General features: G+C 43.4%; 3 protein-coding genes across 13 annotated transcripts in view; 2 read left to right on the top strand and 1 right to left on the bottom strand.

The window, feature by feature from the left end:
• The window catches only part of LOC139106514 (dicarboxylate carrier UCP2), a 46565-nt gene extending 41866 nt beyond the window's left edge, over window positions 1–4699 (top strand). For both annotated transcript variants that reach the window (XM_070663358.1, XM_070663360.1), the window contains exons 4-6: window positions 1297–1406; window positions 2225–2440; window positions 2589–4699. In XM_070663358.1, coding sequence (XP_070519459.1) covers window positions 1297–1406; window positions 2225–2440; window positions 2589–2974 — 712 coding nt within the window. In that variant the 3' untranslated portion in view covers window positions 2975–4699. The remainder of the gene's footprint in view (window positions 1–1296; window positions 1407–2224; window positions 2441–2588) is intronic.
• Window positions 4700–4795: 96 nt separating this feature from the next.
• The window catches only part of LOC139106507 (cytosolic carboxypeptidase 1), a 35284-nt gene continuing 14233 nt past the window's right edge, over window positions 4796–25846 (bottom strand). For 8 of the 9 annotated variants that reach the window (XM_070663341.1, XM_070663347.1, XM_070663340.1 and 5 more), the window contains 9 exons: window positions 25508–25686; window positions 24819–25434; window positions 24116–24628; window positions 23845–24023; window positions 6542–6794; window positions 6044–6168; window positions 5644–5796; window positions 5225–5368; window positions 4796–4965 (listed from right to left, as the gene is read on the bottom strand). In XM_070663341.1, coding sequence (XP_070519442.1) covers window positions 5257–5368; window positions 5644–5796; window positions 6044–6168; window positions 6542–6794; window positions 23845–24023; window positions 24116–24628; window positions 24819–25434; window positions 25508–25686 — 2130 coding nt within the window. In that variant the 3' untranslated portion in view covers window positions 4796–4965; window positions 5225–5256. The remainder of the gene's footprint in view (window positions 4966–5224; window positions 5369–5643; window positions 5797–6043; window positions 6169–6541; window positions 6795–23844; window positions 24024–24115; window positions 24629–24818; window positions 25435–25507; window positions 25687–25846) is intronic. The other variant, XM_070663339.1, reaches the window with a different exon arrangement.
• On the top strand, window positions 16549–23666 carry Nw (narrow). Of its 2 annotated transcripts, none has more exons than XM_070663356.1 (4): window positions 16549–16976; window positions 19814–20171; window positions 20502–20657; window positions 21681–23666. In XM_070663356.1, the coding sequence occupies exons 1-4, from the start codon at window positions 16931–16933 to the stop codon at window positions 22468–22470; spliced, it is 1350 nt and encodes a 449-aa protein (XP_070519457.1). In that variant the 5' UTR covers window positions 16549–16930; the 3' UTR covers window positions 22471–23666. The 2 variants fall into 2 exon arrangements, with proteins under 2 accessions (XP_070519457.1, XP_070519458.1); XM_070663357.1 differs by having other exon boundaries at window positions 16577–16976; window positions 20502–20664; window positions 21681–21819.

Below are 25846 nucleotides of genomic sequence, written 5' to 3'. Positions count from 1 at the left end.
CTTGTTTTGAGCGCTATCGACTCAACTTAATTTATTTAACTGTTTGTTTGCAACTTCGCTGTTACGTCGATGAAGAAAGGATCGATGAGAATATATTCGCGGCTTATCGTAAACTTGTCATCGTGATTTCGCTCGATATCTGGCATACATATTCGTACAACAACTGGTCGTTTGGGAAACTTTTATAGAATCTTGTAATTTAATGTTCTGTTAAATACGATTTTAATTTCGTCTTTCAATCAAATGCCACGGACAATCGCTCGCCCATATCGAGCAATTTATTCACAAGCATATCTAATTGATAAAAAAATGAGTGATATCATATCGCATATTTTTATGTTAATTTCTAAGGATTATGCATTACATCCGGATATCAATATGTAGAATGAAATGATAGTAACGAGCATTGTCGATGGCATTTTCGTCGATTTCTCTTATCAGTTTATTATTTTTAAAAATTATTCTTATTCTTTATTTTTATCTTGCACAGGTTGTCTTTCGTATAATTATCGTTCTCCGTGAAATCGGCAAACGTATTTTATTCCTTCGCAAAATATAATTTGTAATATAATGCGAACGGATACGTGACACTTTGCGTAAATTATTTTTCGCGTATATAACGTCACGAAAATTTAGTTTCTTTATCTTGCAACGGGTATCACTTTACAAAGATGTTTATAAAATTTCGAAAGACAACCTTATTCCCTCTTTCTTCTTTGTTATACATTTTTTTCTTAAGTTCTCACGTAGCTTCTCTTCTTTCTTTCTCAGTTTCTTTCTTTCTTTTTTTCTTGTTTAATTTTATTTTCTTTATCTATGTATGTATATACTTAGTAACGACTTACTTTCCCAATTACCGCTACTTTCCTTATTTGAGTTTTGAATTGCGATCCAGCATCAAAATTCGTAACCAGCTGACGATCACATACGTTCTCTCCTGATTATTTTTCGGCTTTCGGGCCACTTCTCTTTCCTCTCGCGCACCTGTGAATTATAAATCGCTTTATTTATGAATAGCATTGACTTCCGCTAAAGCATTTAATATCTACAATACTGATTATAATTATTATTGTACAAAAACAAAAAAAAACGGGGTGAAATCGTATGGAATGTAAAAAAAAAAAGGAAGAAAAGAAATGGAAAATATGCGCAGTATTTGCGTAAAAGACGAGTAATGTTAGAAAGAAACAAGAGATAGAGAGTAAAAGAAAAAGAGAGAAAGAAAAAAATGTATAAAAAAAAAAGCCCTTGAGGGTGAGTTGTGAGGGCGGTTAGCTTGAGCAAGGGTGGTTACAGGAGCCTGTACGGAGGTCTATCCGCGGGACTCCAGAGGCAGATGTGTTTCGCCAGCATACGACTGGGCCTCTACGACAGCGTGAAGTCACTCTACGCTGGAATCTTCGACGGTACTTCTACAAACTCCTAACTTTTTGATAATACACCTTCTATGATACACGTGAGAGTAGAGCGCGAGTTACAGTTTCGTCGGTACCTTAAAAACGTGTACAACATACACGTACATTCGTATGTCTTATATGTAAATAATTAAAATGCACTTTATATCAGTAACACATATGAGCGTACATATTAGAGTTAGACAATATTTAGTAAATTAAAATTATTAAATCGTTAAATATTATATTTGTTCTACGGCGATTAAATTTTTTTGCCAATTATTTTAGTTGAAGAACTCGAGTATTAAAAAGGAGCACTGAATTAACAATAGTGGTACATAGTGAATGTCTAACACTACATATAAGTAAAACCCTTGTTAACGGATTATCATACTGGCCACTTGCTTTATCACGGCGAAAACGCGAATTAAATCATCTGGTATCGGCTTCTAATGCTTAGACTATGCATTTCTCGTTTTTGTTTCCATCGTTTTCGAGGATGAGGGGAAAAAGGGAAAATTAAATCAAAGATAAATTAACAATTAGAAAATGAAGATAGGAAAAATTCAATGTACAGCAGCAAAGAGAGAACTTTGCGAGAACTACAATTTTTCATTTGTAATTAACATCAAACACTGCAAAAAAAAAAAAAGAAAAAAAAAGAAAAAGCTTATGAATACTAAAGGCATCGCGTAATTGAAAAATATTAAATAAGGTAATAAGCAAATGATCGACGCGCACTCGCGTCCACCTTATCTTGCTTCTTTATTTTCAAACTATCCGCCGCGTTCTCCACGATAATTCTTCATTGTGCGCTTTTATTTTCACAGGTAATAATAAAAGCGGTACATCAATGAACATCGGCATACGCATCGCCGCAGGAATCACGACAGGTGCTTTGGCAGTGATGATCGCTCAGCCGACCGACGTCGTCAAGATCCGCATGCAAGCTGGAAATAACGGGCGATCATCAGTGAGATATAGCTCCACTCTGCAGGCGTACAAAAGTATCGCCAGCGGGGAAGGCACAAAAGGTCTTTGGAGAGGTGAGTTCTCTAATAATATTATCTCTAATTATTTTTAATAATTTTTTTATTCGTACAACCATTATTAATAATTTTACAGATGATAGATACAGTAAGATACTTTTTAATATTGAAAAATAATTCGTGTTCGTTCTTTCCTCGCGAATAGGTACCTTGCCGAACGTCTCACGAAACGCTATCGTAAATGTGGCAGAGATAGTTTGCTACGATGTCATCAAGGATCTAATCCTGGCAAGCGGTTACCTTCACGACGGTATACCGTGTCACTTGACCGCTGCAACAGTTGCAGGGCTTTGCACCACCCTGGCGGCAAGTCCCGTGGACGTCGTAAAGACACGGTACATGAACAGCTCGGTCGGAGAGTACAAGGGCGCGATAGACTGCGCCATCAAGACTTTTGTTCAGGAAGGCCCGGCTGCGTTCTACAAGGGCTTCGTGCCGAGTTTCTCGCGTCTAGTATCCTGGAACATCGTACTGTGGGTGACTTACGAACAGATGAAGCTGCAAATGAAAAAATTACATGGCATTGACTAGGTCCTCTCGATTCTCAAGATCCTCGACCACCAAACTCGATTATTCTGCCGCACTGGCGCGAAGATCTATATAATCCATTGTAAACACTTGTGTTATTTTATCAGAATTTACACCTCCATAGAAGAATAGCGTTCTTTTAGATAGAAGTACGCAAATTAAATTTAAAAGGAGTTGAAAGTGTGGTACTCCTCCATAAGATGCAGAATTCCAATTCTTAATGATACACGTTCTCGTATTACTGCTTATTTTTTAATTCGCTTTTCCAAAAACTGACATAGAAGCAATGAGTCTGGTAATTTGCATAAAACGAATTTAGATTAGCTTTATATGTTTTTAATCAAGCTGTTTTTCGACATGGTGGATTATAAAAAAAAAAAGTATAGATCATTAATGCGCCAACAGACAATAATGCCATCGAAATTCATTCCGACGTCTCTGCTTAGAGTCTCAGAAACTTTTGTGATCGCAAACTAACGAATCTTATTTCAGCATTATTCTAATCAACAATTTTGTGAACATTGCGCGCAATTTTGTACACGTATAACATAATCTTGCTTTAGTCAAGTAACATATCGTAATTTAATCGACAAATTTTTTAAACTATTATCACGACTAATTTCCGCGAGAAATAACATAAAATATGATCTATTTAAAAAATTCCACGTTTTGTAAAAATATTTGTTATTTATAGTAGAACACAATTATTGCCAATTTTTATAGGATGACGACGAATTGAAATACAATATATCTGCGCGATGTATGTGTTAAATTTCAATGATGACAATTTGGTCTTAAATTAATATGTACATACATATATACATGCGTAAATACTATATGACTGACTACGTTTAATTGGATACACAGTGTTTCTATCAAAACTTACGATTTTTAATTAAAATATTGTTTCAGATAATGAAGAAATACTGCCATTCGAAAATGATATAAAATACTATAACACTTTTTTTGGTTTTCAGAGTTTAAACACTGATATTTATTAATATATTGTATATTGCAATGTTATTTATAATTAATTAATAGCAAAATTATACTATTCGAATTTTTTAACATAGGTTATCATTAATTTAGCACCGTTACGGGTTCCATATTATTTATATTCCACACGTTATGTGAATTCCTTTATTAATTATTATCCGCATTATACACTGTCTACATATACTACAGTATATATACTATAGTATTGTTCTGATAATGTCGCAAGAGGCGCAAAGTAATCGTTCAGGAAATTTTTAGGCGAAGTCTCGTAAATCCGAAGAAAATCACAACTCATTAACGTTTATTTCCTATATTTATATAATCACTTGTGTACAAAGTATAGAGCGAGGTACTGTATTGGGGAATGATACGACTCCCTTATTTTTGGTATATGAATCTGCTTTCTTTTAAAGATGATTCAAATTTTCCAAAAAACGCAAGCTTTCTAGACGTTATTATTTTGTCGTTGCTTAGGTGATAATATTATAGCTTCGTTTTCGAGATTTTTATTTTCGAGCTAAATAATTGTACGCGGCCATACTAACTTAAGTAACGCCTTAATATATGAAATCTACAGCGAACATGATCACTTTCATCGCGGAACTTAATTTGCAGAAGTATTAATTTAGAAATATGTACAGATAGAGTTTACGATATGTAGATAATATTTCATAGAGAATAGCTTTAAATGTTTGTTACCAGTTTTAAATAAATATCTCCCGTTGCGAAATATTGCTTTGTACTATACTTTATACTATTTTATTCAGGATAGGAATAGCATTTTCTTTTTTCTTTATTAAATAACAACAATTTGGAAGTGCAGAAGAATAAGTATTAATAAAAGCGTATTAAATTTTCTTGTTAAAGTAGTTGCTCCGATACTTGACTAAAGTGCAGTCCTCTAAGTCTCAAAATCGGAATCATTGGATTCGCTACTGGAAGATACATCGTCGTCCATGCATCCTGACTCCACAGAAATATGCTTCCCCGTGGTAATTCTAAAAAATAGTGACGGGTACAATTAATAAGAAGCATATTAAATGATAAAGTGAATAAGCGAACTGATTAGCTTGAAGAATAATGAATATGTACAAATCAAACGATGACTGTTTTCACTTACTAGCTTTTATCGTTAGTTAATTAAAAACATGTTTGATTGATAAGGGAAAGGGCAACATACATTAATGATGTGTAACAATTTAGCGAAAGCGTTAAATTAATATTACGCGCACACTGACAGTCACACGCAAATCTTGCCTTATAACACAATTGTCTAATTATCTCGTTTGCTAAGAAAGTGCCGTGGTATGATGTATAGCGTGTTTATCCTGAATACATTTCGGTATCTTCCGTGACATTCGTAAGACACACAATCTCGGACAACATGCTTGCTCTGTTGATCTACGTTAAATAACACATTAATCTATGAAGTCTTTTATTCTAGTCCGTAAAAAATTTTAAATTAGAAAATTATTTTTATCGACATAAAGAAATCCCGGCTTTAAGAATATTTGCTTAAAGTTCTTGGAGGCCTTTTTCATTAATATTTTATTTCTCTTCAACAGGTTTTTACCAAATGCATCTCAAGAAATTTAAATCAGTTTGTTCTTTTTTTTTTTTTTTTTTTTTTTTGCGAAGAATAAATTAGTAATTCATAGATAAGTATTTGCACATACTTTTCGATGGTCCAATCGTCGCGGCCGTCCTTCATCATAGATAAAGCTTGGCAGAAATCTCTCCCAATGGCTTTGAGATGTTCCGTGTCGAGATGCAGACCTGCCAATACACCTTGGTCGCATCCGCAAAAACTGCTTTCCATCGTGTAGCTTCTATTTAAATAAAACAGCGAAGGGCGGAGTGTATTAATATCTTTTAATCGGAGCAATTAACGAAATTGCTTCTACGTGCAGAATAGGAGTTTTTGCTAAATTTTGATGTCCACGTCCAAGCACGTGTAATTTAAATTGTTCGGCAAGAACAGATCTTTGTCACGAGACACGCGCGACCTCGACCTTGCCGCACCAAGTCTTATTGCGAGCCAGATCTCGATCTGTCCAGGATATAGCTGTCGTTTACCTCGAGACGCCCAACTGCCGCCACACGGCGACTCTCGCGGTGGATTCCTTGTTCCTCTCGACCTTGAACGAGCAGAGCTGCAGAGCGAAAGCCGGCGAGGTCTTCTGCATGAGATGCGGTAACATCTGATACAGAAAGAAAGTGGTTGAGATTACGAGACTGCACTCGAGGGGAGGAGGGAGGAAAACGGGGCTTGGACAAAAATCAAGGTCCTGTAGATCGAAAGAGGGAGAGACAGAGAGACACTTTCTCGAGGTACTTTCTCGGTAACGCTCTGACTAATGACATTAGCGTGTCGGGGCGACACGCGAAACGAATAGCCGGCCGTCAGCGAGTAATTGCTCGCGCAAATCGAAAGTTCGCGTTGAAAGGACGGCCGCTGAAAGTGATAAACGTCCGCCAGGCCGGCCCGATGGCAGACAAACGTAGGATAAATGACGCCCGCGATCTGTAAAAATATCACCCTAGTCGGTGATTCCCTTCCGTCGATTTTCTTACCAAATACTGCACCGGCTGGTCCGGTTTCGTTCTGTCCGCAGCGCTCCAGGAACTCGACCTTGAACAGCCGAACAGAAACACGTTCTTCCTCCGCGAGTGGCCGTGGTAGTCGACGAAAATGTGGGGCGGCCGCTGCAGCACCCTGGCGCAATACTCCATCAGGCCCTTCGTGTGATAGATCACCGGATGATACGTGCGATTGGGATTGCTCCAGCGTCGGTTCAGGTCCTCGTTCGTCAGCCCGTATCGATTGCTGCCGACAACGAATGTACGTCATAGTTAAAAAAAAAAAAAAAAAAAAACGGACAACGATAACGTGCAATTGAAACTCGTGCAAAAAAAAAAAAAAAAAACCGGACACCGGTTCTAACCGGGACATTTTGCTAAATGTCGCGATCGCGAGTAATCCCGGTCGTTAAAACGCTGAAATTGTTAAAAAAAAATTGCGCTCGTTATTATCCGCGCGCGATCGTAAACGTGTCGGCCATCGCCGCGGGACTGGAAATCCTGGCCCTTTTCAAAGTGACATATATTTCCTATTCGTTTTTACGGCCTCGCTTCACCTCGGCGTACACAAGGAGGGGAGGCGTACGAGTTCCGAACGGCTCCATAATGAGGTAATTTTAACGTCTCCGGGTATTTGCGCCGCGCGAAAAATTCCGGTGAGGCATTCACGCATCTCCCCTGGAAAAGTAATCTGCGAGCGTTATTTATTAACCAGTTCCCTGAGACGTTCCGCTCAGATTCGCGGCGTAAAATATACGCGGCAATTTCCTAACGTTCCGCCAGAAGAGTTCCCTTCAAGGTATGGTCCACGCGCGCCTACATATGCAATGCGTGGTAGACACGCGTGATGGATTACGCAACGGCGCGCTCGCCGATTCATTTCGGTATTACCCTTCTCTCGGATCGGCAAAAGCAAAGAGGAACACGGGAGATCGTTTTCATTTAAGGATTCAACCGCGGTTAGGAGGACGTTTCCGGCGGCCGGAAACCGAGCCGGAGGAAGTGACGCCTCCGTGTCGCGCATATCTAATAGCGGGGCACGGCAGGTGACAACCGATGAGGATCGCCGGTTGAATTACGGCCGTCCTCTCGACGTCGCTGGGAGACATACCTGTCGTCCCGCGCTAATATATCTCGATCTACGTCGAATATCAAGCAGATAGCTTTATTTCCGAGTTCGGTCGAATAGAAAAAGTGACGCCAAGCGCGCAAAGTTTCCGCGAGGGAAAGCCTGAGGACTCGGGAGGGCCTCGAAAGTCCTGCGACCGATATCGCCGGTCCGCGTCAAGAATAAAAGACAAAGATTTTTTTTTTCTTTTTTTTTTTCTCCCTCTCCGAAGATTTGTTTATTCGCATCTGATGCAATTTAAGGGCACATCGCGAGAATGACGAGAGTGCCGTCCGTACGCGAACGCGCGATTATGTCCCGCCGAGAAAGAGGACGTTCACCGGCGCGCCGCGTTCGCAGAAGCCAACAGCGAAAGAGGACAGTCATTCGAGATAATAGATCTCATCATACGCGTGCAACGCCAAAAAAGCGGTCGCGCCGCGCGCGTTTCACAACGCGCACCGAAACGAAATCGCGCGAAGAAGCCACGACGCTCCGTCAGGTAATGCCATTAAGAACATTGAACATCTGACGGCCGAGACAGCATCCGCGAACGGATCCGCGGAGATTTGAATGCGGGATGAACGCGGGCTTTACCGAATTTCAACTCGAGGATGCCTGATAGAGAACTTTCACCAGGTACAACTTGAAACGAGATTTTATGAGACATCGTCCATCGTCCGCAGCTTCGACGTTTACCTATGTATGAATAACATATCTATATTTAAATGCCTACAGTTCAATACGGTCGCTTGGTAATCGCCTGGCAGTTTCGGGAGGTTTTCAAAGTCTTTTCCAAATTCTTGGACATAATGTGAGAGCCCGGCGTAAAAAGAACTCACGACGAATGAGTCAAGTGCTTGAAAACGATGATTAAGTGACTGTACAATAGGAGTGTCACTGTTTTATTAACTGTTCGATATAATGGGCAGCATCAGTCTCTCCGTGCCGGCCGCCAATGTCAATGACTTTGAGGTGGAAGCCTTGACTGCGAACTTCTCTCACCTCCGCGGAGAAGAGATCCTGTACAAATTACACGTAACCGACCACTCGTCTCGGACTCGCTCCGTGTCAAACGTTCAAAGGATACCGCTCGTGCGTTACGTGATACCGTGAGTATTTTAAAAACGAACAATTCGCCGTGCGATCGAAACCGTCGAACCCGTCCAGCTCGATTGGAAAAGGAAAAAAAAAAAAAAAAAATGTTGCTTGTCGGCACTTGTGCGACTTAATTGCGTAGATAGTTCGTTCACGCAAACGCTAATTCTCGTGATTTTCCGAAACGTAGTAATTGATTGAACCTCTACGAATTTTTAAGCCCGCGTTACCGTCTCGGAGCAAACGAGGCATAAATCTAGTTGTGGGAAAATTAACGCGGCAAGAACGACCGTGCAAAAAAATAGAATAAAATAAAATAAAGCCGTAAGATATTGGATCGCGAGAATTCTCGGAATAACCGACGGAACAAAATCGAAGAAGAGACGAGCGGAAACGAGGACTCGCGGGCCCGTTCTTGCGATCGTAAAGCGAAATTCTCTCCTTGGGAACTTCTGCCTTCCTAGGGCCCTTCTTCTACGTATCGCGTATTTCTTCCGTGAACTTTACTACCATCATGTTCGCTCGCATCTATCTCCGTCCCTTCTCCTTTCCGCGCCTCCCTCAGTGTTTTCTTCAGGGTTATCCTGGGGTTTAATCGTACAACCACCGGCGTACCTTTTTTTTCTCTTCTCGCCTTCGTTTCCACGTCTCTAAATCTCGCGCTCTCACGAGCGATCTTGTTGTTTCATAATGCGTTGTCAGCGTCGTTACGCACGTGCATACAAGTGCGTAACATTCTAGCACGTCGGATGTCATCCAGGCTTTTATATCACGAAGGTACCAAGAAACGCGCGTCTCGCATCGCGGGAGAACGGCTGTATATGTTACGTCGGTACAAAAGTATCTAGCCGTGGGTCTGAAAAAGTTTAACGAAAGATCGAGGCACGATGAAAATAACATTTTCAGCGGGGAAGTTGAACGGTCTGTAACGATTCTCTTCAACCGGTCAGTTCTTCGATACATCTAATCTAATCAGCGCAACATTGAGCGGCGTTCGCGAGCGTTAATTGGCAGAAGACGGGCAACCTGTTTGCCTGCTTGCGATACTAAAAATACCGCAAATACGTCGGTCGTAACGCGATTCGACATCGTCATTTCTGGCGTTCCTGCTCGTTCGGAGGCACGCGAAGCATCTAATCGAGACTCGTGAACATTCTGGACGTGCAAACACGCGCCCCGGATGCGATCGCGGCTATTGCGTCCGATGGGATAAGCCGAATGACGATTCTCTCGCAATCGTCGTGTAAGGACTAACTGCACATTAGAATATTCGTGACCGGTCTCAATTTGCATTCCTCTTCCGACCCAAGGTCTCCGGTCGGAGCCGACCCTTTTTCTACGGACAGCAAAGGGCGAGCAAATCCATTCGCTTCTTCTATGCCTTTCTATTTTTTTTTCTCCTTTTCTCTCCATCTCTTTTTCTCTCTCTCTCTTTCGTGTTCTCGTACGATCGTTTCTTCGAAGATGCTCATCTTCTGCTAAAGCGCGTACCGACGCGATTTCCTCTCGCGAGAAACAAAACGCACCGCTTCCCCGCGTGTTTTTGCGAGCGCGAGCAAGATTCAAAGCGAGAGTGTTTTCCAAACCTCAACCTTTGCTGATAAAAAGTGGTATTAGAAATATATGTGCAATGGCACGGCGCAAACAGCCGGTAATTTCGCAGCAGAGCCTTCGATAAATTATTCTGGAAATAGATCGACCAGGTAACCATAGTCGTTTTAATAAAGATTCACGAGCCGAACGATTCGACGATATCGGCCTTCCTTATTTGCTAATCCGTATAGTCCGAGACCGAAGAGACCGCACTTGCCCGAGGAGACACGAAATATCTTTAATTACGATTCGAGATTCTCCGTTCTTACCGTTAATTAAATTTTTTTTTTTTTTTTTTTTTTCCAAACCAGCTGGGCGTTACGACGGTGCAATTTCCGGTCGCACTGTTATCGAAACGATCGCTGATAAAACTGCTGTCAGGAAGGAGAACCGCCGTTCGTAAAATTGTACTACTCTTACCGGTTCTTCCTACGCGGTTCCTCCAGGCCGTGTAAATCCAACGAGCTTTACCGACACAAAACGCAACGCGAAACGAGACAAAAAATTTTAAAAACCACCGCGACGCCGCGTATTAAAAACAAAATTATATTTTATTGTCGCGCAATTGTCTGAATGTACGGGAATAAATCTCGCATTAAGCTCATCGAGCCTTACCAAGGCACTTTCCCGCGTACGTCGCGTCGCTTACGTCCAATCTGCATATGTAAGGATAATGGCGCGCGTTGCCGCGTGTAAATTATTTTTACATACGTGGGCATGAGAGCGCGTGAATACCTCGTGAATATGTACTCGTATAGAAGAGCGTTTTTCTTGGTAAGGAAAAAAAAAAAAAAAACCTCCCCCCTTGCCACTACTATATACCTGTACGTAACGAGCTGCCCGATCGTGTTAAAACCTCCGTGAGGGCGAGCCTTTTCACCTCGACCCCGTAATCGCAAGCGAGTTCACGGTTTCAGGTTCTAGGTCGTCCTCTCTTAAACCTCAGGCATGTAACCGCAACAAGAGCGTGAGTAAAGCAACCGTGGCAATGCGGGACGCATCGGCTCCTAATAATTCGCGATCACCGCGATTCGTTATTACGGACCGTTCGGACGTCTTTCATGGTTAATTGCGGACCGAGCGTCCGTCCCCCGGTGAAAATAATATAAAGAGGGAAAGGTAAAAGATCGGGGTATCGATAATACGTTCGGTCGCGCGGATATTACGTATTCCGCGCATGATTTCAGCGCGTCACATTCCCTGCGGTTGCTATGATTTCATTATATCTCACGAGAAACGAACTGTCTAAATATATCCAGCAAGACAGCGTCTACATAATAAGATACGCGGGTACGTAATCGATGAGCCGTGCTCCGGAGAAACGATCGGTAGTCGAAGGCGATGTTCTCAACTTGGAGCCCTCGTACCGCCCACCGCTCGTCTTCTACATCGTAATGATTGATTATCCGGGCAATGTAGTTATGCAAGGAAAAACGAGACGCGAAATGCTGTTTCACGGTTGCGATCTCCTGTCACGAGCGTTTGATTAAATCTTAGAATAGAAATCTAAAACTTCGCAGCTATATATAACCGCGTTAATATTCCACTAGAGATTCAATTTCGCTGGATTTTCTATTTGCGCGTTGTAGTACTTAATTTTTAATATATCCTGAATTTTTTCTTAAAAAAAAAATTAAAAATTTTGCTATAGGAAGTGTAGAAATGAATAAAAATAAATCGTTAACAATAATCAGATATTTTCGCTACTTTTGCCAAGTAAAAAAAAAATATAATACTATAATTAGCATTGTTCTTAAATAGATAACACTGATATTAACTGATATTAATTCTTTCCAAATAAATATATTCGTTGCGGGTTAAAAAAAAAATTTATTTTAATACATTGTATAATAAAAGTTATTATTTAAAAGACAAAGTGCACGTGAGAGTCACTGTTTTAAGACTCTCCAAAGAGAAGATCAAATCCAAAGGCTGTTCTGGTACTAACTGAATTATGGCTCCCAAAGAGTGAACCATAAAAAAGTGTGCAAGGTCGTTCGGCCCTTTGGTACTATAAAGTCGCTCGACCACTTCTGCACACACTTATAATTGGAGATTCTTTCGGGATAGAATCGAATTCTATAAATAGTTAAGCTTTTTGGTGCCTAATCCAGCGAGGTGATTTCTTTCCTTCGATCTTTTACGATGCTACCTTCGCGAGACAATAAAATCTGGAGAGACCACGCGTTTATCTAGTCGCAAAAAATATTAATAAAATTATTTATAAAGAAGAAAAAAAAAACTTACGCGGACTAGAATATATAACAAATCGTGTAAAATGCGATAAAATTATTGGCCTTTCTTAAAGTTCAAAGTGTTAATATATTATTTATCTGAAGAATGTTCGCCACCGGTTACTGCCTGCCTGTATGAAAAATCATCCCCCGTCAGGAGGGTGATTTTCACGCATTTCTAATACATCTCGCTCTCCTCGATAAATCGCGAAAGGTCGCATGAAGACCACTGTCCTAGAGGTATCAAAATGGAGGAGCGGACGCTGTCGAAGCCTTCAGGGCAGTACGGCTCCTTCGATCGTCTCGGTCCGAGGCTGTTCGCGAGCTAAAACCGAGGAGTTCCGTACACACAGAAAAAAGGAGAGGAAGCGAGACGGGCACGGAGCTGAGATGAAGGGGGGTACCAGCAAGAGTAACGCGCTCGCGCGGGGGTAAGAGGGGGTTTGGGCAGAAAAAGATGAGAAGAGAACCCGAGCGAGGAAAGGAAAGAAGAGGGCCTTACACAGCGATTGCTGGCAGGGCCTGAAATAGACCTCGGCAAGAATCCCCCTGTGGCATCCTCCCTCTCGACTCTCCCGTTCCAACCGCCCATCCTCTCGTCTTCCTCTTCGTCGCGCGGCCGACGATGGTCGCCGCTGACCGCCGTTGGCCGTCGCCGGCCGTACCCCCGTCTTCGCTTTTGTTTTAGCAAAAAAAGACCAAGTCCCTTAGCGCGGCTGTGAGAAGTTGTTCCTAGCGTCTCCCTCGCGTGGAGCGGATCAAGCGACGGGGAAGAAGAAGGAGCGGAGGACGGCGATGACGACGAAGAAGAGAACAAAACGAGAGAGAAAAGTAATGACAAGAGAGAACGGAAAGGCGAGGAGACAACGACGACGACGACGACGACGATGATGCGATGGTGGTGTTGCCGCTGCAGAATTGCTTGTTTATCCAGTACATTGAGCTTCTGCTTTCGTCTCGCTCGCCATCACGCAGAGAGAAGAGCCCCGTAAGCATCGGCCTAAGTGCACTTGAGCGGATGCGGTGCATTCCCACGGGAATGCCGCGATGGGAACCCAATCTGTTAAACTGACCTACACCATGGTACCGCGGCGAAACGTGACTTGTGCCGCGAGGTACGGGCTCGTTCACGGCGCGCTTAATACGTACAGAAATCCCGAAGAAATCCCCCCGCGGCCGAATATCCTATTTCTCTCGGGCGAGCCCGCGAGCGCTGAAACTGATTAATTTTATCGTGGCGCTTCATCTCAACGTTAAAGGAAGATCGCGCCGTCATAATACGAATACGAAAGCGATGAATCTTCCCTCGGTCAGTGGAGGATGTCTCTCGTAAAAACATTCCCTTGATAAGATCCGCAGCAAACGTATTTAATGAAGTAACCGCGATAGGGAAGGCGACTTCGGAACGCGCTTCTCGGGCCCGCGCTCCACTCCGGCCGATTCATCTGCATTCCTGAATCATGGCCTACGAAGGAAACCGCGTCACGGTGCGCTACCCTGTCATTAAGCTCGTGGCACGGCATCCTCCCGTGCAAGAGCTGCAACAAGTGGATGTTGCACGGAGCCGAAGAGAGAAGGAGAAAGGAAGAAAGAGAGAGAGAGACGTAAATAGAGAGACGGTTTCCGTTGTGCGGTAGGTCTTGGATGTCACGCGAGGTCCTTTTTGCTCGCGATCGCCTGCGCCGGCATACCGTGCACCAGAAATAACATATCGCGTATCTGATCATTGATCTGGCGATTCCGCCACCAGGCAGAATCCTTGCGGGAGGAGAGTTAATGCCGTATACGGACGACGAGCGAGCGAGACTCCGAGGAGGAGGGTGGACGAAAGACGCGAGCCGTGTTTTCTGGGACGCATCAGGCTCCACGTACCGGTTCCGATATTGTAATCGAATAACCTGAGCCTGCAATGTATATCTCGAGTGCAGGTGGATCGATCTACCGGACGAGAGAGCACGGTCAGAAATGAAGCCTACCTTGAGCTAGCGAGCCTTTTTAAGATCCGCGTTATCGATACAAACGCGCTGCCGATGCATTCGACGCCGACGTTACGGCTTCATTAGTTTTACATACGTAATGTTTACACCATCGGTAATCGAATCTCGAAAGCTATTCATCTGTGCGGCGAATTACAGCGAAAGCGTACGCATTCGAACTGTTTTATCGAGTATTTAAAAGCTTCTCCGGCTCGGAGATGGAAAAGTTCACGTCGGAACAGATTGAGACGGCAGCTCGCGAGATGTTCAGCACGCTGGTCTCATTGATCGATCGACGAAACCGCGAGCGGAACGTACGTACCACGCGAGGAATGCGATAACTCGTTAATACGCCCCGTTCGCGAGAAACGGGGTAATGCGTCCGCGATACGATCTCATATCATTAATCACACGAAAGCTTAATTGAGACGCGCCCGGTAGTCCTCGCACGCGCCGCGATATCTGCCGCGTGCATACATGTGCGATCGCTCACACGAGCCGGTGAGCCAGAAATTCCATCGAGTCTTGCGATGACGATACGGTTCGAGAGACGTCGAGCGCGGGAAGCAAGAGCACCTAAAGAACAAGGCGGCGCCAAGGGACGGCGAAGCTGACCGGCCGAGATCTTCGTATCGGCCGTTTTCTGCGCGTCGGCGAGGCACTTCGCGATCCCTCATTTCGACTCTGTCGAGCGAGATTTACGCGTATTATTAGAGCGATACTTCGAATCACCGCTCGTATGAGACTTCATCACGTAGGTATTAATAATCGAGCGACCGGGTCTGTTTATTCACGCAAAACGCCAGGCTCCAGGTATCAATGTTCGCGAGCCGATCTTCCACGAGTCGAGGGTATAATTTACAGACTGCCCCCTTCGCAGGAGGACGATTTGTTGCAATTAGCGCTTGGAATTGAGCACCGGGGCACACGGTCGTGCGTGTCGTTTCGCTGACGAATGAAGTGAGACGAGATTTTTAGGGATACAGCCGAGATATCGGAGCGCCCGCGAGAGGATGCCTCCCTCGGAGGCGTTCAGAAATGAAGTCTGCCTTGAAACCGGCGTCTTTTTGCCGCTCGCTGTCGATACAAATCCACGAAGAACCGTGAAGACCGCGGCGGATGTAAAATTCCGCACCGCGAGCGAAAGAAGCGACGACGTTACGACGAAAGAGAGGATTTACAAGTGTCGGGAACAAAGTAAGCATTCGCGAGCGAGCGCGCGCGAACGCGCCCGCGTTATTAATGAGATTAACGTAAACGCTACGTTGATCGATATGGAGATAACGATGCGTTCTTACTATTACTCGCCTCACCATTATTTCACGTCCGCGCTATATACCGCTTGCAAAATGGATTATACCCCCCTCGCCGGGCAAACATAACTCATACGACGCTCCGCTAGTTAATATAATTAACCGACGTAATCACACGTTGCGGGGCTAATTTACAATCGCGCCAAACGAGAGTGCGCGTACGTCTGACAAGCGGCTGCTGCTGCACCTTCGACAACTGGACCGGCCCGCTGGTTTTGTTGCAAAAATAATTATTTGCTTTAACGACCGATGATCGATTGAGGATGATTAATTTATTGCCCGACATAAAGACGCGCGTGTTGGCCGGCGCATTCACGCGGCGCGAGTAAAATTATTGGCGCTATTCAAAACCTTCGGAGCCTCTAATCGTTAAAAACGACGTGTCGAGTGTCGGAGGAATATTTTTCATCCGTCGAGAATGATTTCTTTTTAAACGTCCGGTTACCCCTCTCGAGCTTTACGACCGCGAAAAGAAAGGCCCCCTCGGACTCCAACATATATCCTCGATTTTGCACATCATCCTCGCAGTTACAGGGTGGAGAGATGAGGGGGCAAACCGTATCGAATCAAGCGTGGCGTCATCGATCGCGAGACATGCCTCCACGTTCCTCGGCGTGAACACCTATTGTTGCCTTCCTCCTTCAATCTTGTCACTCGCGAAGGGAGTTTTTTTTCTCTTTCTTTCTTTTTTTTTTCTTTTTTTGAATTTTTTTATTCTTTTTTCTACGGCGCGGCTCGATTACTTTTCGATTCGTCTTCACGTCATCGTCATCGTCGCCGTCTTCGTCGTCGTCGCCTCCACCGTTCCCTTTGCGCATTGGGCTCCTGCTCTAGCTTAGCCAGTGAATCATCTTCAACGACCCCCTCCTCTGGGATCCGGGCAGAAGACTCTTAAGGGGGCTCACGGCGGAGCGCGAGGCCAGTCCGAGAACGCGACCCTAACACTAACATCCGGTGTATTCCGAGAGAAAGAAAGAGAGGGAGAGAAGACGAGAGTCGGAAACGGAAACGACTGACTGCTTGATCGCCGACACTGCCAACACAGTAATCGGTACGCTAACATGAAGATCATCCTGTTGCTCTTCGTCGTCGCGGCCTTCGCCTCAGGTTAGTACCCTTTTTAACCGCGGCACAATGCCGGCTTATTCGCGCCTACTTTAACACCCGGTGACGTCTTCATTATTATGAAATGATTGTTCTCTCGGCTCTATCACGAGCATATTGGACACACTCCTTCCGCTCGGCTGTCTCTTGCACTTCTGATTGTCCATTTAACACATGACATTACTCGCGAAGACAATGTACTCAGCCATTTCGGACGTTGAAAAAATCTCGACAGTACGAAAGATATAAAATTGTAAAAGTAAGAAGTTATTAAATGCTTGAACAAGTTATTTAAATATTTAATTTTCTATAAGTTTAATATAAATAATTTTATAAAAATTTCGCAATGTATTAAAAAATTTTTTTTTTAATATATTCTTACGTTATTTCAATATGTTAGTTTCTTTGGATTCGCTACTAATTTGTTATCTTCATAATTTCAAACTTTTAATATTTTCGTTATAACTAATTACTTTTAATTTAATTTTTATTGCTAAATATATTTCACGTTTTAAAACTGTCTTTTTTTTATCTATCTTGGTATTTCTAAAACGCGCACATTTCTGTCATTAAAAAAAAAACCCCTTACGCCAACTGTTAGCGCATTCAGAGTCGAGACCGGAAGCAACCGATGGCAGAACACGCAAGCAAATAATGCATCGGGTATATATCCGTCTCCTTAGAAAGTTTCTATCTTTTCAAAACTCCGTCTATTATACTTCGATATTCAGAGTCTAAAATTTACTAAAGCTTATGCAAAAGAGAAATATTACTTCTCGTGCAGCAGAAATAAAATTATAATGAATAAAATTAAAAGTTCCCCGTCCTTTTAATAAATGCGTATCAGTGAAACGATTTGTACCAGAATCTCATCAAGTAAAAGTGGTATTACGTTCTACAAAGAGTCAGGCTTGCGCGGAATATGAGGGATATTTAAAGGCTCGTTACTCGCGGTCGTTGAAAATAGAGGAAAGAGAAAGAGATTGCACACGCGGATGAGCGTTTATCGAGATCGTTTATATAGATTCGAGCGCCGTTCATGTATTCGTTCCACGGACCGGGAATCTCGTCGAGTATCATTAGCCGAACGGCAGGAACGCATTACGTGAACGAAGCTGTAGTTAAAGCGGCTAAGTCGTCTCTTCTTTTGCGCACACACCGGCGGCAGACGTCTCAAGGCCTTCGGGTCATTTACCACCACCTGCACGTCCAACTTCACGATCCGGAACGTTTTTGCTCCGGATGCGCCTCTACGAAGTATCAAGAGCCGTGACTAGACCCTTGCCAATCGGTCGAACGGATATCCCGAACCATTTTGCCTGTTGTATAACGACTCGGTCCGCGTGAATGAGAAATTAATCTCTCCTAGCTTACGATCCCGAGACGCTTCAGAATGATCGTAAAAAAAAAAAATTTCAGACCACTGTCGCTTTTTTTTTTTAAATTTAAACAAGCAACAATCGTAGTTATCTTCTCATCATATTTTCACCTGCGTTCGGGTCTTTGATCTCTCTCTCTCTTTCTTTCTGTTATCTCCATCTCGTTAATTGCCGAGTCTTATAAATTTCGTGACTACGTACAAGCCGAACTAATTCTTTTCTTACATCAAAGTCTCCCTTTGTTCCGTAACTCTCTTACGTAAGACCGCCAAGAAATATCTTGACTCGTTCGCCTTCAACATATAATTTCGTGGCCTCTCGCATTTCCCTTCTTCATTGTTTAATTAGAAATATTGTCAGAATCAAAAGTCATCATCGTCAGTCTTTGCAGCGCAAACGTACGATCGAAGTCAAAGATTAATCGCGATTAGAAATAAGAGGGGGGAGCTCGCATTAATTCGAACAACTCGTTCACCTATTCGGGGGTCTCGGTGTGTCATAATTCATAAGTACAGTTAACCAAATAGCCGTCGCGGTTCAATGAACTCGCAACTTGATATATCGTGCGAGTACTGCCCTTGTCGTGAAGCTTCATTGTGAAGCCGGCTAAAAACGCGCCGCGTCAGGGTACGCATTTAGAGTGAAATTAAAATCGTATTATGAAGCGGACAACGTTGAAATAATCACTTGAATTTTGTTTCTCTTGTTACATCCTCTACGTATCCATCGCTATTATATCACACGTAACGCGACGACAATGACTCTCCTTATCGTATAAATTCGAACCTTTTTTCTAAATCCTCAAGACGATTACCGTGACTAACGTAAGTTATGAGATGTTTATCGCGCTTAAGCCGTCTAAGAAGTTTCCCAGTTAAAATCTTTACTTTGATACTGTCATTCGTATATTAATGATCTCGCTTTGCTCGCTCCATTGAAACATGCACGGACGTTTTTAATAGTAGTAACGGTTCTCGATTGCAAGCCTCGATACTATGACACTAAAATGGAATGCCGCATTAATATTCGCTGAGCGCATTCTCTTGCGTCTCTACTTGCCATTTGTAGCGTTGTCGGAACTGAATGGCAGACACGTTTTGATAAAGCACAAGTTACTTTAAAAAGATATACTTTTTAATAAAGTACGATTGGATTAAAAATTCTTTTTTTTAAAAAAAAAAAGAAAGAAAATTGACTGAATATAACTTCAATTTTTTTTTTTTTCTAGCAATGGTTACTATTATTATCGCACGTGTTATTTAATAGCCAAGTGCACACATACATATAGGCGAATTATCGCAGAGAATGGTATTAATTAATGCGTCCTAATTTTGTCCATGTGCTACAATTGAATGCATTTATAGCGTACTTTTGACGCGGTGTAAAATAATACGCGATGCAAACGCGGCTCTTTTTCTCGCGGGAATTATTCAAGTAAAATATGAAACGTTTCGTTTACAGCCCAGAGGATCACAACGATCCAACTGGACGGCATACAATACTTCGTATCGCGAATGAATCCCTACAGCCCGGAATTGAATTACTTCCTGGCATATCAATATTGCCGCTCGCTGGGCCTCCAATTGGCGTCTTTCGAGACGAAGGAGAAGGCCGACACGATGACGCAATACTTGAAGAACGCTGGTTACACGAAATACGACTTTTGGACCTCCGGCAACAAGCTAGGCACCGACATGTTTTTGTGGATGAGCACGGGACTGCCGTTTAACGTCACTTTCGATTACATGCTGAAGCGACCTGGCAACAGACCTGCCGACGTACCACCCGGCACCGAACCGCAAAGGGTAGCGCGTGAAAGGTAATATTTTTTTGTCAGACTGCGTACGATTAATTAATTAATTAAAAAAAAAAAAAAAAAAAAGTCGGAAAGTATTCAAAATTAAGCATTCAATAAGAATCAATTAAATATTCACATTACGAGTGAACGGCGAACAGCGTCGTTCAAATTTTAAGTGCCAGCGTTAGTTTTTACGGTCGAGGAACCGCATATTAGTTGATCGTTACGAGCAACGCGGTTATCAGCCACTCTCTTCCGCAGTTCTAACACCCGGAAGCTCGTGTGTGGAATAGCTAACAACAGAACAGGTATTCTCGTTTAAATTCCAAAACGCGAGTTTCTCGATTTCAGCGGCGACAGCGGCAGCGCGGATGGATGCGTCGCGATGGTAGCACCTACGTTAGCCTGGGAGGCGCAGGATTGCACTCTCGTGAAGGACTTTATCTGCGAGCAAACAAGATGCTATTACTACAACTACGGCAGCATTCCAGTCTCCGCGACTCAGGGGTAAGAGGTGAGATAATATTTATCACAAAAATACACAAGTCGAAAGGAAGGAGAGAGAAATGGAGAGAGAGAGAAAGACGAGAAACCAGGAATATTCCTGGTGCACCTTAAACGATTCTCGCTTATGCACGGAGTACAAAAAGTAAATAGCCCTCGAGCGATAAGCCATGCAAATGTATATTGCGATAATTGAACGTATTTATCCCTCTTGCTACCGAAGTATGCGGGATGGTTGAGCTTAGCCGCGGATGAAAGTTTATTATTAATATTACTATTTGCGGCTCGTCTCATGCCGACAGCGCGCCACCGTAATCTCGCGAAACGTATATAGAAACGTAGCTCGAATCATTCTTTTTAACGAGTATTAACGTGAAAGCTCAAATACAAAGACGAGAAACGAGATGATACTTGCAAACCGGGCGTCACCGGAACCAAACTTTTTCCTCCGTGCAGTCTGGCGAGAGTTAGAAATAGCTTCGAAACGAGAAGCGCTTTTTCTTCCGCAATTCGCGGTAGAATGATTATTGCGACGATCAAGACGTTAGATCTTGACTGGCCAGTATCAAACCAGTTCCTCGGGATCCTCCTCGCATAGCTAATAGCTTCGGGGCAGAAGTGTCGATGAATGAGAACAGCTCAGTCACGATACGGAATTCCAGGCAAAGTCTTTATAGCTTATTCTTAATAACGCAATCATTCTCTCGCTTCTTGACGCACTCAAAACGAAGACGAAGATACACCTCTTACATGTACACGTACACAAATATAGTTTCACTCACAATGTCAGTGCAAATAACTGCTATAAAAATCTTTACGTTAATCCATTGACAGTGATAGCTACGCTTCCTTCGCTGTTACTACTCGCTTAACACGAATAGCGCTTGAATTAAACCGCTAACAACCGCTAATTTAACAGTAATATCTTTGATAAGCGTTAAAAAAATTTTATCAATCTGATTCTCGTCGAAGATTCGCGGCGGGGAACGGCCGTCTCTTGAACAACTCCCGTTTATCTCTTTTTAGAAATCATAGGCCCTACATCACGACAACCTCGGCGCCAGCCAGCGACGACCAGTCCGGTGATCACGCGACCGTCAGCATCAACATCGACGATCACCATTCGGATACCGATGCTGAGGACGAAGAAAAGGCAACACAACTGGAAGAGGACGCGCCCGAGAGCGAGAAGCTGTCCGAAGATCCGGTCGTCAGCAGGCTAATTACCACGGCTGCTCCCGCATCTGGCAACCAGCATCAACACCAGCAGTATCAGCACACGGGAACGACGGCGTCGGCGACACCGCTGTTCGACGACGGTAACGAGCGCGAGCGCACGCCCGTCGGCGACCTGGACGATATCAGACCGGAGCACATCCCAGACATCGCGAGTCTGTTCACCGGTCACGTCGCCGTGGCATCACAGGCACGCAAGGACAGCGTCTTCGACGGTCTCGAGACTCGCGAGGTCCTGCGGCCGTCGGCCACCCGTCCCATCGTCCAACCCGCCTCCTCCTCCTTCTCGTCGGAGATGAAGATGGAGCACCGCGAGTCCGCCGACTACGGCGACCTGACCCCGGAAACCGAATTGCCGAACAACGGCCTCGAAGACTCCCGCACGATCGGCCCGTACGACAGCGTGCAGGATTACGTAAACGACCCGCCGGCGGACACGGCGTCCCCGTCTGCGGACTCGGCGATGATGAAGGATCAGGACGATGACAGTAGCACGATCTTGCCAGAGGCGGAACCGGCCTACAGGTACAACATCAAAGTGCGCACCAACGGCAAAGTATTAGACCCTCCGTCCAAGTAACGCTTTACTTCCTCCTAGGTAACGTCGCGTTATTTCGTTTTATAAGCGGCAGAAACATGCAAATCGATATATTTTTTTTTTTTTTTTGGAGAAACTAGGTATATATATAAATATATATTTGTATGTGTATATCAGAGTGCGTTCTGCACGTGTGACACGGGCGACCTGTCGCGGTTGCGCGAATCAAACCGATCGCTATCGCTGTCACTCGCCGTTCATTACTAACTTAAGACGTACCCGATATAATGCTCGATAGTTTGGGATTAAAAAAAAAAAAAAAAAAAGTACTATTGCCAGCTTCCTCGGTCGGCGGCAGGTGGAAATAATTATAATGATTATTTGAAATTACTAGAGATTACAGAGCGCGCGCTTCGCTATATAATTTCTTAAAAAATCACACGCAGTAATAAAGCGAGCCAAGCAAGAAAACGAATTAACGTCGCGGAAAAGCGGTAACAATTACAGCTAATTTACGCGTAACACCAATTCTTTTTAGATAAGAGAATCGTTAGTATTACTTGGTGCTTGGAACGAACACGAATCGGTAATGCCACAGCTCAGAAATGATATTATCGGAGGCATCGAAAAGGAAAAGATAAGTCAGCCGAAGATTAATTATTTTCCTGCCGGCGTTACTCGACAAGCTGCATTATTTCGCAAGGGCATTTTACTCGATTGATCAGCTCTCATTTTCTATCACCAATGACGCCGATGGATTTTTATTTTCATCGCATCATTCGTTCGCAATTCCTATCCCCACGTATTCTCATTAAATTCTCGTGTCCCCGCATTAACAACAGAATTTAGAATAATAGGACAAATAAAAGTAAAATAGAAATGTTAGATATTCGATAATACGTTGAATTAAATTGCCAGCTTCCGCCAGCGTTTAATCTTTACAATGTAATCATCGTCATCATAGTTAACGCATCTATACGTCTGCAAGACGAAACGTTCGACAGCCGTGCGAAATGATTGGGATGGATATTAAAGAGACCGCCGAGAATTAGTCGTAAATGTTTCGGTCATCCAGACGTATGATAAACGTGTACGTAGTTTCATCAGCGAGAAACTTCGCTTTCTAGCTGCTATGGTAAGTCACTTTTAATAATATTAATTCTGCGTACAACGGCGCGAATGTGCGACTTGAGTAACTAAACTTCAATAAAAGAAAAAAAAAAGAAAAAAAAAAAAAACTAAGTTTTATGGGTACCACGCGTCTGCCATTCACTGTTCTCTTTTATATCGTTCTATCTTTAAACGTACAGTTAAAAAGTTTTGTGCTAGTAATTAAAATACGTTAAATGTTCCATCATGGCTTACGTCCAATAAAAAAAAGCGGTTTAATAAAAATGTATGTGATCGTGTACTCACCAGCCATTGACAACCCCTTCTATATTTAGCATGGGAATTATTTTGAAGACGTAATCGTTGCGTAAACTGCTGGCGTACTGGTTGTCACTTAGGAGAGCCTCCATGGTTCCGTGCATCACCCAAGATGCGTTGCTTTCCCCAGGATGCACTCTGGACGTCAAGAAGATCATCTTTCGCGTCTGAAAAGCGAATGACAACTCTATTAAAAAAATTTATTGTGCTAAATAATTCATTGTTACGCGAAGATTTATATGTTGGAAAGATTTCTCACGTGTATGGGATTAGTCTTGGAATCCGGTGACGTAATGGTGAGCACTGGATTCTCGTTGCCGTTTAAAGTCTCGCAGAGTGTTTCCGCGCGAAAGTACACGTTTGCCTCAGAAATTTTCTTCGTCCACTTCCAGATGTTGGTCATCAGCCGGCTGTACGTGTAAGGAAAATGATACGCTAGGTAGCAAACGTCGTAGGCGTGTGGAAACGTGACGGTAAAGGACGTCGTAAAGTACGTCTTTCCTCTGGTGGACCGCTGATAACAATTTCGATAGTAACATATATCGACGCCGGTTCTCACCCAGCCTGGTCTGCCACACTGCGCCTCCGTGACGCTAAATAATATCGGTTTCATGCCAAAGTTGAACTGCGAGTTTGTCTTCTCGCAGTTAATTATATTGAACGTGTACGGCGCATTCGCTTCCATGCTGGAGACCTCGAAATAAAACCACTGATGTCTGGAACCACTGTTAACGTCCGGAGTCAGTATAAGATCGTATTCTCGTGGACCTATCTAAAAAGAAACAAACGTAAAATAATTATTAAAAAATTTTTTTTTTAATATATAATTTATTAATGTGTGTGTGAATTTATGTGTGTATTTGTTAAATAGACTACAGAAATTACCACACTAGATCATGTGAAACTTTACGTAATGCAAACATAATCGATTACATAAAGCGTGGATAACAAACCGCCTGCACCTGAATAGCTTTCCTTAGATTGCCGCTTTCGAATCTAGACTCGAATTGCAATCGTTTCGCACCCGAATTCCGCTTGCCGATTCTCTTCTCGTCCCAGTTACCAAATGATCGCTGGTCGCCCGATGCTGACCGGGAAGCGGAATTTGCCAGTGTATCAAGGTCGTAAACAACTTCCTGGATGGTCGTGGAGGCGTGGAGACCGCGTTCCACGCAGGCCAGCAATTTCGCACGGCAGACCTTTCTGTCCTTAATATTGAGCGGTTCGACTTTCCCCAGACTGTCGCCGCCGATCAGGTCTGGATAAGCGACCTTGATGAAGCTAATAACACTCCTCACTCTACTTGCCACCGCGCAATACGCGTGACGATCTGTAACGTTCGCTGACACGTCTTCTAGGACCTTCAAACTGTGCGTGCCGTTCACCAATTGATACTTCGCCGCACCGTTAAGTCTTGAAAAATCCTTGACAAAAGTCTTCGCCTTTCCCGCCTTCGCGAGTGACGAATTTTTTCGATTGTCCTCCGCCGAACAAAGATCGGCTTGTTTTACGTTTGACGATCCGACAATATGTGACTGCGAGCGCAGATTTCCCAGTTCCTTGAAGAATGCATGGTACCTGATAAAATAAAAAAAATTATTTGCGTGAGTGCCATGCCAACGTGTGTCTGCAAAGATGACGTTCCACTTACCCGGCGAGATCTTCCTCGGATCTTTGTGACGTAAAGACTCCGGCGAAGAATTTGCTCTCGTCCACCTCGTCGCCTACGTGAATCTCATTGTCCATTGTGTCTCTAGAATCGTGGCTCTCATCGTCGTCCCCAGAATCGAGATCGCTGTATAGTCTACCGATCGAAGCCACGCTGTTCGCCTAGTTCGTACAGAAATCAATATTCGAGCACGAATATTTAGCGGCATAATTTTCCGCGTCAAAGGACATTTCAGATACTGCAGTATTTTATGTGCGAAGCGAAAAACGCTAAAGGAAACACATGACATTATTAACAAACGCATACTCTGATCGAATCTTA

This window comes from Cardiocondyla obscurior, linkage group LG11 (assembly GCF_019399895.1).
Source record: "Cardiocondyla obscurior isolate alpha-2009 linkage group LG11, Cobs3.1, whole genome shotgun sequence".
In the NCBI taxonomy this organism is placed as follows: domain Eukaryota; kingdom Metazoa; phylum Arthropoda; class Insecta; order Hymenoptera; family Formicidae; genus Cardiocondyla; species Cardiocondyla obscurior.
Note: the sequence above shows the minus strand (reverse complement) of the source record. Positions and strands in the feature narration are given on the sequence as shown.